The sequence below is a fragment of the Lissotriton helveticus genome, chromosome 5_1 (genome assembly GCF_964261635.1).
Source record: "Lissotriton helveticus chromosome 5_1, aLisHel1.1, whole genome shotgun sequence".
NCBI classification, from domain to species: domain Eukaryota; kingdom Metazoa; phylum Chordata; class Amphibia; order Caudata; family Salamandridae; genus Lissotriton; species Lissotriton helveticus.
This window is the reverse complement of record NC_136065.1, coordinates 208,599,459-208,611,790: the sequence shown is the minus strand read 5'-3', so window position 1 is coordinate 208,611,790 and position 12,332 is coordinate 208,599,459. Positions and strand designations below refer to the sequence as shown.

Sequence of the window (12,332 nt, the reverse complement as noted above, 5' to 3'; positions counted from 1 at the left end):
CACTCAAATGTGTTTCTGTCTCTCTGTTTTTCTTCTTCGCTCATATAATCTCTTCCTTCTCTTTTCATTTCCCTCTTTTCTCTTCTTAACCTTTTTCTATCTTCCCTCCCTCTAGTCTTCCCTGCGTCATCTCCTTCATTCTTTACTTATTTCCTTCCGGTTTCCTTGATCTTTTCTCACCTTTCCTTCTTTCTCCCTTTCTTACTTTCATCGTCACCCGTTTTACCTTTTCCCGCCCTATATATTTTGCTTCCTTATTCCCTTTCTTCATTCCATTCATTCCATACTTCTCCCCTCCTACCCATTATCCTTTTTTCTTCACTGCCTTCTAGTCCATGCCTCTTTTCTATCTTCAAACCATTTATTCTTTCCCTCCTTTCTCCCTGCTTTATTTCCATTTAACACAGTAGAGATGAGAGGACCCTGGTGCTGAAATAAAAGAGGTATAGATGAGAGATCCCCGGTGCTGATATAAAACAGGCAGAGATGAGAGAACCCTGGGACTGATATAAAACAGGCAGAGGTGAGAGATCAGTTGTGCTGATATAAAATAGGTAAAGAAGAGAGATCCCAGTTCTGATGTAAAGCAGTCAGTGATGAGAGGTCCCTGGTGCTGATGTAAAACAGGCAGAGATGAGAGACCCTTGGTTCTGATATAAAACAGGCAGGCACTATTAAAAAAAAATGCTACTTACCTTTTCTGCCGACCACGTCTCTCCTCCGCTTCTCCGGTGAGTACCGGAACCAGGTAGCAACTAGGCTCCCCATAGCCAATCACAATGCTGCAATGGCTCCCCCAAGCCAATCACATCGCTGCAATGCAGAATTGTGATTGGTCTGAGCGCCGTGGATCAGAGCTAAGATGGGGACTGGGGGCCTGGGTATGTACACCACCAGGCTGTGTTTACATCCTAGTGGGGAACATGCAAAGTGCGCAGGACTGTTTTTCCAGCCCAAGACAGATGGCCAAGCAATGTGCACTTGGAGTGTGCAAACCATTCAAGAGGATTCTCTGACCTGTTTTAAACTCCACAACACACATCTACACTAGACTAGGCACCTCACACCCACTGCACCCTTACGGCAAGGAACAAAAGAGCTCCGACAAAGAGCCCCTTTAAAGGTGCCCACTGGGCATTGCAGCGCCAGCCCAACGAGGAGCAGGCTCATATGATGAAGCATGACACCTAGCTTGCTGGGTGAGTGAGAGCCCTAGTTCCCAAAGGAGGAAGTCCCCCCTCCTTTGATGACCTCCTGTAACACGTTGCCTGACATCCCCAGCTATGACATTTTAATGGTGATCATTATTTCACCCAGGAACTTCGTACCCTTTCTTTGTTTAAAAAAACATTGAAGTCCATGTGTCCCAACACAGCCCTGAACCTGCAAATAATAATATGATAATAACTACGTTATTATCATTTTATTTTTCATGCTCGAAGAGTAGTCGGGGGACGCTCCTCCCACCTCAGCAGAGGAGCCACCCCCGTGAAGCAGCCCTGCAAAAGAAACACATACACCAACGAATGCCCATCTTCGATAAGGCTGAGAAAGCCCAGATTTATAAACGAATTAATCAACAATCTATGGGCTCAATGTTATCAACCTCAAGCAGTTCATTTCAATAACAAATCTAGTTAAATTATATAGCTTTGGAACCAAACGGCACAAGTCATATCAATGCAACAATAGACTTTGCTATTCCAACAAGTACACTCTTAAACTCCTTCAGATCCGGCTCAGTGCCGCCCTAAAATGACACTTTAAGCAATTAGCGCGTAAAGTCTCTTTTTGTGAGAAAAACAGCAATGTGATTTAGATTATGTTACATTTTTTTTTACTTTAACTTCCTTTTACAAAAAATTATATGCTGTCATGCCAATCTAGTTTAGCTGAACTCCTCGCTCTGAGGACCACCCACCAATGTTGCACAACTCTGCTTCCTGCTTTAGCACCAGGAGGAGTTCAAGGAGATTTGACTCATCGTGCAAGTGACACAAATAACCCAAGTGCCCTCTTTGTACAGTCCTCTTGCCCAGTCATTCTGTTTGTTTGCTTTACAGATCAGTGATTTTGTAGATGCTCATCCTGAATGACCCTAACCCACTAATTTAGCATTTAGTTTTTCTCACAAAGTTGCCTCTAATTAGGTCATCTCTCTTTAGCACTGAGCCTTATTGTCTTATGTAGAAAAGATATATTTCCTAGATGGAACCTGTCCCTTTCTATTCACTTCAGTCATTCACTCCTGTAAACTTACATTTTACATTAAGGAAAAAGTATGTTTTTCGCCATCTGCAATACATGGCTATAGGATGTGCATGCTGCATGTGGGAGTTAGGCTCCACTGTAGTCCCCCTCCGCTTGTCAGATCACTGTAGCTTCATTCAGATATCTCACATGCAATGTTTCACCAGTAAGCAGTAGATTTCATTACAAACTATAAGTAAAAGAGTTCAAACAACTGCATAAAACACTTTCAGAACCTTGCGAGAGTATAAGGCCATGGCAACGTGTTTTGCTACACAGCAGAAGCAGTATTCCATAGCATCCTCTTCTGTTGACATGACAACTCTCCTCTGTGCAGGGATGTGGAATGGAGGAAATTTGCAGGATTCCTTATGTACATTTCTCTGCGCATGCGCAAAGTTAGCATAGGCTTATTCTCTGCCTTTGCAGAAATGGCAAATGCACAACAACAAGGTGATGGGTGGAATGCTTGAATTAATCTCAGCCACTGTTAATTTCTCGAGCTGCATTCCAATCCATTGTTTTTTGCCCACCATGCCACCTCAGTGTGGACCCAACCATATGCAAATCATTCTTGACCCTGCTCCGGTGAGGGCGGTCCACCACAGATCGCCATCTTCCAATTTTCACACGTGCCCCATCGATACCTTTATGCAGAATATTTGCTTATGTGTGGAGTTTGGAAAATCCTGCAGAAAATTTCATGCAATGGGGTTTTCGAATTTCAGTCATACCCTCCTGAGCGTGCGCTTAGAAAGACTTTATTTTTTCCTGCTGTCTTTTCCTCTCAAAGAACTCTTCCCTCCTGTAGCTGCGTTGTTTTAAAATGATTCTATAATGTGGCCGAGCCTGTGTTTAATCACATTAACACGTGAGCAGAAGGACAATAAGATGCTACTAAAGCATAAGGTCATTTTAACCTCCATTAATACTGCATAAATGTTGCTGCTGTATCTACAACCCTGCCCCACCTTTTGTAATTTGCATCCTAAGATATTCAAATGACCCCACAGTGCTACATTTATAAATGACCTTGTTGTATTTCATAGCCGCGACATAGCTGTGCATTACTTTTTTCTCTTCGTCGACCCCCCCCCCCCCGGAAACAGCTGGAAATTCTTCCATCCTTTAAGGCCAGGTCAGAAAAGGCCTAAGGTTGCACTTTTAGTTTTTTTAACTGATTCCAGTAATTATCCTTGCACATGGAGCTCATCTAAAATCTGTGTGGGGCCATCAGACACTCGTTTTGTTTCCCTTTTCACCGTGAACCTGACTGCATTCCATTTGTTCTATAATTACTCCTCAACTGCACATAAAGAGCTTTTGGACTCCTCTCCCCCTGCACCATGGCTTGAAGTGTTCCCCACAACACGTCCCATTCGATTGCATAGAATCTATTGATATTTCAAGCAACACAAATGCCTCATCAGTTCCATTGTCTTTATTTGTAGCTTCTTTGCACAAAGCCTCATTTAGTCACTGAATGGGTCTCTCTCAGCTCAATTAAATATCTATTTCGGGGATGATAATCCTGATCTGGTCTCCCTAATGCTGATGCTACCCGCCAAGTGATGGGATACACAAGGTCCTGTTTGGACTTGAAGGGGCTCGTTACACACGAAATGGTTGTACACTGCTGGTGGGGGTGGCATGAAACCACAGTTGACACACAGGCTCCATGCGTGCAGAGTTTGGTACATGCACACGCTGTGACTACGACACTCTTGGGGTGCACATCTCCACCATATAGTCTCCATAGATCACGTTCGTGTGTTGTACGCTTTTCAAATTTGCAGCACCCCCTTCCTGTGGCAGTGGGACTGGGTTGAGGAACTTCCAGGAGTATAAATGGATGACATATACTATCAATTTTAAAACCAGCCATCAGAAGGTTTTTAATTTGAGTGTCACATCTAACCACATAAAATTCCCATTCTGGCCCACACTAGACTTGGAGGGGCTCTGAAAGCCCCAACATCTCAGAACTGCTCCGGTCAGCTCTGAGGACCTCATTGGGTCCTAACTCGATATTGCATCAATGGACTCCGGCCGCTGCTCAGACCACCATCCCTTCCAGAATGTCAGTCCTTTAAAAAAACTTGTGCCCTCAGGGTTACCCTTCGACAAGCTCACTTCTTTCAAGCTTGTTGGCCATCACTCTCTCTTACCGTTGGGTTCACGTCTTCTATAGCCTTCCAGCCCACACCCTTCACCCCCTTCAGGAAAGCTGCTCACAAAACAACATCTACATTTTCTTCCCCTCCCTGGGTTTCCCTAAGTATAAAGGCACTCACACTCAGGCCCCCATATCCACGGTTTTATCCTTTTACAAAGAGGCCTTATGTGATATTGTAATCAGGAATGGAGGCCACTGATTGGTCTGTTACTTCCTCCCTCTCTGCCATCATTTGACAGGCCTTTTATTTATAAATAACTACACCCATGGTCCCTCTAATACTTGGGTTCCCTTATCTATGACAACATAATTGTCTATGAAAACATAATTTGACAGACCTGCATCCAGACTGGTTCCCACCGCCGCGTTAGGTCCTCGCAAAGCTTCCTGTTCTTGTTTCCCTTTCTTCCACTCGTTCTGTGACTCAGTGTTCCCCACCCGTGGGACCAGCCCTTCGAAATAGATCTCATCACTCCCCATCCCTGAGTTCATCCATAGATCTTCTGGCTCTCACCCACCCTCAGGTTCACTCCTTCCACTGGCTTCTGCCCTCTTCCCATCTTGCAGGATTGCACTTTCCAGGGACCCTGTCCTGTCCCGTGCCTCGCCCTCTGCCTCTCGCCTCAACAGCCTCCTTGGATTCATCTTGCCGTGGTGGGTGGATTTGCCTGTCTGCCCTGTCTGACTATTGAACCTCTCCTCTTCTCCAGATTTTGCAGAGTTTGTCTTCCTGGGGCTCTTTCTGACTGAGATGTCCTTGAAGATGTACGGGCTGGGGGCCAGAAACTACTTTCACTCCTCCTTCAACTGCTTCGACTTTGGCGTAAGTTTTTGGTGAACATGTTGACCAAAGCCGGTTTTTACAGTGCATGGTGGTCTTCAATAAGGAATGCCTATACACAAGTGCTTGGCTGTGCGCAAAGCTGTGGTCAGAGTTTGGAAAAACATATGCAAAATTACTATGTGTCACACAACCTCAATGATGCGGCTCATAGGTGAAACATTCAATATGCACTCATGTACTTACTATACTGGGTGCCGTAATAAAACATAACAGTTATTGGCCAGTACAAGTATTATATTGGAGGATATTCATGCATGTGTGTACGATAATAACATAAACAGAAGAAATACGCTTTAGATGGAGAATGACATAGCGTACCAAAGATAAATGTCTAAACAGAGATTATTTGTTATGTATTAAGCAAACAAGTATTTAATGCTTTTATTTGAAAAATAAAACCTCCACGGGTATTCGATATCACATCAGGCACGCTTCAAGGTGCGCTGTATGGGGGTTAAAAGTAAAAGACATATAGGGCCAGATGTAGATCATTCTGTTTTCCAGGTCGCAAATTGCGATTTTTTGTGACTCGCAATTTGCGACTCACAAAATGAAATGTACTAATGTGTCTCAGACAGATTTAGCGATTCCCAATGAAGTCACAAATTACCTGCCTCAATAATATTCTTGAGGCAGGTCGCAATTTGTGACCTTTTGAGAATGGGTTACAATCACAGGGATAGTGGCCTGCTGGGGACCGCAGACCACCATGTCTGAAAGTTGGCAATGCGCCCATGCTGTACAGCATGAACAAAAGGCAACGGCAGAGCCAATACTCTCAAAGGTGGGATCTATTGCCTTTTAAATGCTTGTTAGGTCTCACCACAATACCCCTTTGATTCTGAGCAAATCAGTTAATTTTCCCATGCATGAAAAAGAAGAAAAAGAAGACATTTGGCAAAAAATCCTATCACATAAAGAAAGCAATTGCACCCGTGTACATATCTTAGTGAAAATATATTTGCAAGCAGATAACTTCTGTTGTCACAATAAATATCCATTTCAAAGTAGAAAGGGTATTTTTGAAGTATGTGCAACACAGCAAAACATATCTACAAGTGACGAGGTTCAACACGGGCAACTGGGAAGAAGAAAAAAATTAAAGTAGTACCTCAATCACAGCATGACCAGCGGAAGGACAGTAATTAAGCTGAAGCTATCAGTACTTGGTCCATTCTTCAGCCAAAAGTAGAGGAAGTGAAGCCAGCACACAGTGACCAATTATAAGGCAGCAAATAGGAGTGACAATGAAGCCATCAAATGTTAAGCAAAGGGCAGGCTGAAAGCCTCTTGTTGTATACAATATTTCTTGCAAGCGAGATCGCATGCTGTGCATGCGCTGTCGTAGGCGAGACCTAAAAACGGCACCCCTCAAAGGAGAATGCATGTAGGAGAGATGCAACAGGAGCTGTTCATTTTGGTAAGCTTAACGTGGCAGTTCTATGACTGCTAGACTCAGTAAAAGGACTATAAGGAGATTGAAGAGCAAACTATTTTGGTAAAACAAGGTAGTTACGTGTCAGCAGCTACATCATGCAGTTAGGCACTAAGTAATAGCACAAAGACAGTAAGAATTGAGTTAACTAAAGGAAGCCACACACCAGTATTCAGAAAACAGTCAACGATTAACCCCTTCACTGCAGTGCTAAGGGGGCGGGGCGGCCGCACGGCGCTCCCGTGCTCGTGACGGAACCGCTCCGTCACGAGCCTCGGGTGAGCTGTGTTTGTGACGGAACGGTTCCGTCACGGCCCCGCCCGCCCAATAGAACGCTCAGCGCAGGCGCGGAATTCACGCCGCGCAGGCGTGGCGAGCGGGCCGTGACGGAACCGTTCCGTCACAAGCACAGCTCACCCGAGGCTTGTGACGGAACGGTTCCGTCACAAGCATACAAGGGATTAAGGAAACAGGAGTAACACCAGAGAACTGAAACACAAGTAGCCTCAATTCTGTCACAACCAAGCTGTGATGGAGCCACGCACACAAGTGGTCATAGATCAGACAGTGGCTTGGCACAGTGCACAGGCACTGCCACAGAGCAGCTGCATGCAGTCCTACAGGTATTTAGCACTGAAGGTCAATGGAAGGTCATGCAGGCTCTTGAAAGTAACGAAACCTTCTCATACAAGCAAACGCCAGATGCTTACAGCCAATCACAAGGAAGCCAATAGCCAGATTACCACACAGGCATTCGTATTACTTTCTCATTGATGCTAACAGATCAGTTGTTTACCTCAGATAGCAGTCAATCAATTCTGTCACAGCATTGTCTGGCAGAACTTTTTCAACATATGACCACTGAATTTTCTCAGACAGTCAAACAACCTTTCACACAAATAGTCACACAAGAGCGACAGGCAGTCACACAGTCATTACTCAGTAACATCACACCCTTTAAGCAGACCTGCTAGCAGCTGTCACACAGTCACCGTACAGTCCTTTCACAGAGATGATAGGGAAGGGCAGCAGACAGTTATTCCGCAATTATTGCATCATGGTGCTCACAGATCAACCACAGGCGTTCACAGGGTCATCAAACAGCCATCAAACACAATGATCATAGAGTGGCAACAGGCAAGCACAGAATCATAGATTGTCACACAGTCATCCCACACAGGTAATGACACTGTAGCTACAGCTGTACACAGCAGCACACAGACATCTGGCTCTCCAGAGCAATCCTTACTTTCAGGAGGGCAAGGAAAACAAATCAGATCAAACTGTTTCGAACCCCAGGTACTCATTAGGACTCCCTGGAAGTTATTTGCTAAGGATTTGCACATGTGTTTGCTTGGTGCAGAGCAATGCAAAGCTTTGCGTCAGTTGACTTACCATTGTAAAAGCCAGCAAGCACAGTCCAAAATTGCACAGCGTCACCCAAGCACCCACGCAAAACATATCAAATACCACTTTTACCTTTATAAGCCTGGGGATTCAGGATTCTCATGAACCGTAAGCTGTGGACCCTCCTCACCCTGAGTCCTATCCAGAGGCGGCCGCTATTTACCAGGAGTGATGCTGCGCGGGGAGGTGTAAATTAAAAAAAAAACACTTACCTTCAAGCCGGCCACCCGGATGGCCGCCGCCTCTCAGTCCACTCACTGTCGCTGCCTCTAGATCCTGGGAAGCAGGAACGAGGAAGAAACCAGGCTCCTGACTCCCCTAGCCAATCACAACACTGCAAAGCAGCATTGTGATTGTTCTGAGCGACATGGTTCAGCACTCAGATGGGGAATGGGGGCCTGGGTATGTTCTGCACGCAGGCTGTAATGCAGCCTGGGTGCAGAACATGCAAAGTGCGCATGATTGTTTAATGTCGGCCAAAGAGGACCGGCCAAACAGTTATACGCACTTTAGAGTGAAGCAACCACTCCTCCTCCTGGCCCCTGCTCTAGCAATCCAGCCCCGCCCACAGCAGGAAACGGAAAACTAAAATGATAAAAAGCTGGTTATTATTCTCATTTTAGTTTTTCTTTACCTAGTGCTCATAGAGCCGTGAGGTGATGCTCCTCCACCTTAGCGGAGGAGCTGCCCCATGCTCCTATCCTAGACAGAGTTCCTTCCTACCCTCTTTGGTATTGCTTCTATTCATGGATGATGTGTTGGATTTTTCTCTGTACAGTTTCCCAATACTGTACAATCAGTTGACGCTTTAAAAGCATGGAACTAAAGAAATGCAGTTTACATTAGGGTCACACAGTGAACTAGAACAGACACTCACAAAACCATGGCACCGCCATCTTAGGAGTGGTCAGAGGCCTTCAAACAACCAGTAATTGAACACATGCATACAGGGAGCAGTGGCTCCTGGGTAAGAATAATGTTTTGACCTGGGGTAGTGTTGTCCAGCGCATTATGATGTGAAAAACGTATGGATGGAGATTTCAGGTGAGGTGGTGGAACCTTCATCCGTGGGAATGGTACCCTTTGTCCCTGGGTTGTGAAGAATGCCTCCTTACTTGGAGCAGGGGCTGGTGTAGCTAGCATACAGGAACTCCCTTACCCAGAGTGCCTTTTTGTTTCCAGGTCATCTTGGGAAGCATTTTTGAGGTTATCTGGGCCGTGGTGAAGCCAGGAACCTCGTTTGGAATCAGCGTACTGCGAGCACTTCGGCTACTCAGGATCTTCAAAGTCACCAAGTAAGTCCACCTTCCTTCTGCCACTATCAACCACTGGTGGTGTCAATGTGTGTAGAGGATGCCTCCAGGCACACGTGGTGTGCTGCATGTCTGGTGGGTACCTTAGCTCCACTGTGGGTGCAGACGCCACTTGATGGTGTTATGGTCCTTATATCTCTTAACCTTTTGTGTCCTTTTAACTGTATTTAAACACCATGATCCCATAGAAGTCAATGGGATGGAAGACATGTTCCCATGGGTGAGTAAGGTGTGTAGTAGGATGGGCGACCCCACTGAACCCTACAGGAGACAATTGACATTGGAAAGCTGAAGATGATATGAAGGAGTTGAGAAATATGGGGGTAAATTAGATACCACTAGGTTACACTCTATGGGACCTGGGAGCACCTTGCTCCACCTCTATGGAAAGTAAACAGTTCATCTGCATTATATCAGGGGTGTGTTGGGCACGGTGGAGCTGCGCTGTTTAAACACAATATTTATGCCAGATGATATTTTTGCTAATTACTTTCTGACATAAATAGGCCATTCAGTGGTGCAGAGCATTAATAACTTGAATGTGGGTGTGGTAGGGTGGGAGGCTGATCACTCAACGTACCTGCCCTTTTGGAGGTGTGGCGGGGCAGTATGTGATGGACAGCTTTCTTGTCTTAATTGGGATGTAGTAGGAATCAGTTTTAATTGTTTAGACCTCATCAGAGATCAACAATATAAAACATTCGGAATCAGTGCAAAATTATAAATATAACAGACTTAATACAAAGCGTCTATTAAAACAATTGCAAAAAAAATGCTAAAATGTATACAGATTATAACACACAAATTCATCAAGTGGTGATCTAGTTAAAATGATCAAATCATTAATTCTGGATAAATTATATCTAAAACATATGGGTTTGATAAAGTGGTTCCGAGCTTCTACCAAGACTTTACTGGGGCAGACATATCAAACATGCACAATATCTTGAACGCCTCCCCTACATAATTCGCAAGATCCAGACTTGTGACTTGTGACACTCTAGTGTTTAGCGTAAGCTTTTGGTTAATGCAGCGTCTGATGCTGTGATCTAGTGTAAATCTCAGACAATTGTGTAGATGTGGTAGGGAATTTCAGTGGTTCAGATGTTGCTTGGTTTATATGGGTTTTAGGATATGCCTCAGTGGCAAACATAGTTGCCTGGCCTCACAGGGGTGGTGACGTTATGATTGCTTCATTTGGCACAACATTGCCGAGTGCCAACTAGGATTCCTTTTCAACACCCTGTGTTATCTTCATGGCTCCCATTAGAAGGTATGGGGCAGTTCACACCTGCAGATGGCGGAAACCGAACAAGATGCAATAGTTGATGGAGCTGAACTAAGATGGAGCTCCTGTGTGTGTTAGTGCCTTTCCCACATGCATCTGCTGTTCCCACACAAATGTACTCCATTGAGGTTTTTATCTTAATAGCTCTGTGATCCAGATCTGTGTTCAGAGGGCTCTTTCCTGGGACTTCACACCCTATTTCTCAGCCAGTCAGGGTGCAGGGAAGGAAAGTGAACATTCTAAATAGCTGATATGGGAAGAAAACACTCTTACTTTGTGCGAAAATGGCTTTTTGATTGTCTTGCCAAGCTCTGCAAGATAACAGCTCTCCTGCCACTGGGGATATCTCTCCGGTGCCAATGACGTGACGCGGACCAGCATAGACCCAGCAAGCGAAGGCCGAACGTCCTCTCCGTGACAGGGAAGGGCAGCCCATGTCCCCACAGGCCAGTGGCGGAACATAACGCAGATACATCGTTTCCGATGACCCCCTCAGCACTGATACAACACTTATTTCTTTTGCTGGCATGAGGCTTCTGCAGGATTCATCTCTGTTACTGCTTCAGATTTGGGCTTGTGGTGGCAGGGCACTAAGAAACAGGGAGGAGAGTGGTTTGGATGTGGTGCTCTCCGAGCACGGATTATATGACTACATGGTTGGCAGCTAGGAAAAAGGGGTTGGTCCTTCGGGGCACACAGCCAGACTCAAAAAAACACTTCATAAGATAGAAGATATGTGTTTGTGATGGAACAGATAAAGACACTGAGACAGGATGTAACTTAATCCAAGCAAGATAAAGTAATCACCCTGGGCAGGTGGTAGTGAGGCAGACTAATGTCCGAAAAATTGAGACGAGGACAACATCTGTCTGCCCATGGTATTTACATTCCACTCTCAGACAACCTCCTCTTTCCTAGTGGGCTTTGCCTGCCCTGTTTTCTGTGCTATGCTGACTTGAAGCCAGTGGTGTATGGCATGCTTTGTTGGGCAACATTTAAACTTTCTTTGCACCTTAGGTGTAGGGTTTTCTCTTGGACTAGAAATTGAACTCTGGTGTTAGTTGAACGACAGGAATGAAGGTCCATTGTTGTTCGTACCAACGGTCCTCTACTGCCATTTTCTGCTTTCTTTTTGGTTTTCCTGGCAGTTTCATTCTGGTTTTCCACAGGTTCAGGTCATACTAAATGTCCAGGACCCCACTGTTAGACCTGGTATCCTTGGCATTGTTTCCCCCAGTCTTTTTGCCCCTGCCTCCAGTATTTTTGCTGCATGCTGCATTTTGTTCTTGTTGGACTGGATTGCTTTGGGATCTAGACCAGCCACTGCTGATCAGTGTGAAAGTGCATGTGTTCCCTCTGTAAATTGTGAATATGGATTGGTGTTTCCATGATTGGCATGTTTGACTTACTACTAAGTTCCTAGTACAGTGCACTGTGTGCGCCCAGGGCCTGTAAGTCAAATGCTGTGAGTGGGCCTGCAGCACTGACTGTGTCACCCACCTAAGCTGCCTTTCAAAGGGGTCTCAGACCTGCCACTGCAGTTTCTGCGCACAGTCTCTCCTGCCATATCGACCTGGCAAGTGCACCTACTTGGCAGGCCCTAACCTTCTCTTTTTTTA

At 45.3% G+C, this 12,332-nt stretch overlaps 1 protein-coding gene across 1 annotated transcript in view; it reads left to right on the top strand.

The window, feature by feature from the left end:
* Positions 1–12,332, top strand: part of CACNA1B (calcium voltage-gated channel subunit alpha1 B) — a 1,081,812-nt gene that overhangs the window by 692,555 nt on the left and 376,925 nt on the right. The window contains exons 13-14 of the mRNA XM_078642008.1: positions 5,137–5,249; positions 9,295–9,407. Of these exons, the coding sequence (XP_078498134.1) occupies positions 5,137–5,249; positions 9,295–9,407 (226 nt within the window). The remainder of the gene's footprint in view (positions 1–5,136; positions 5,250–9,294; positions 9,408–12,332) is intronic.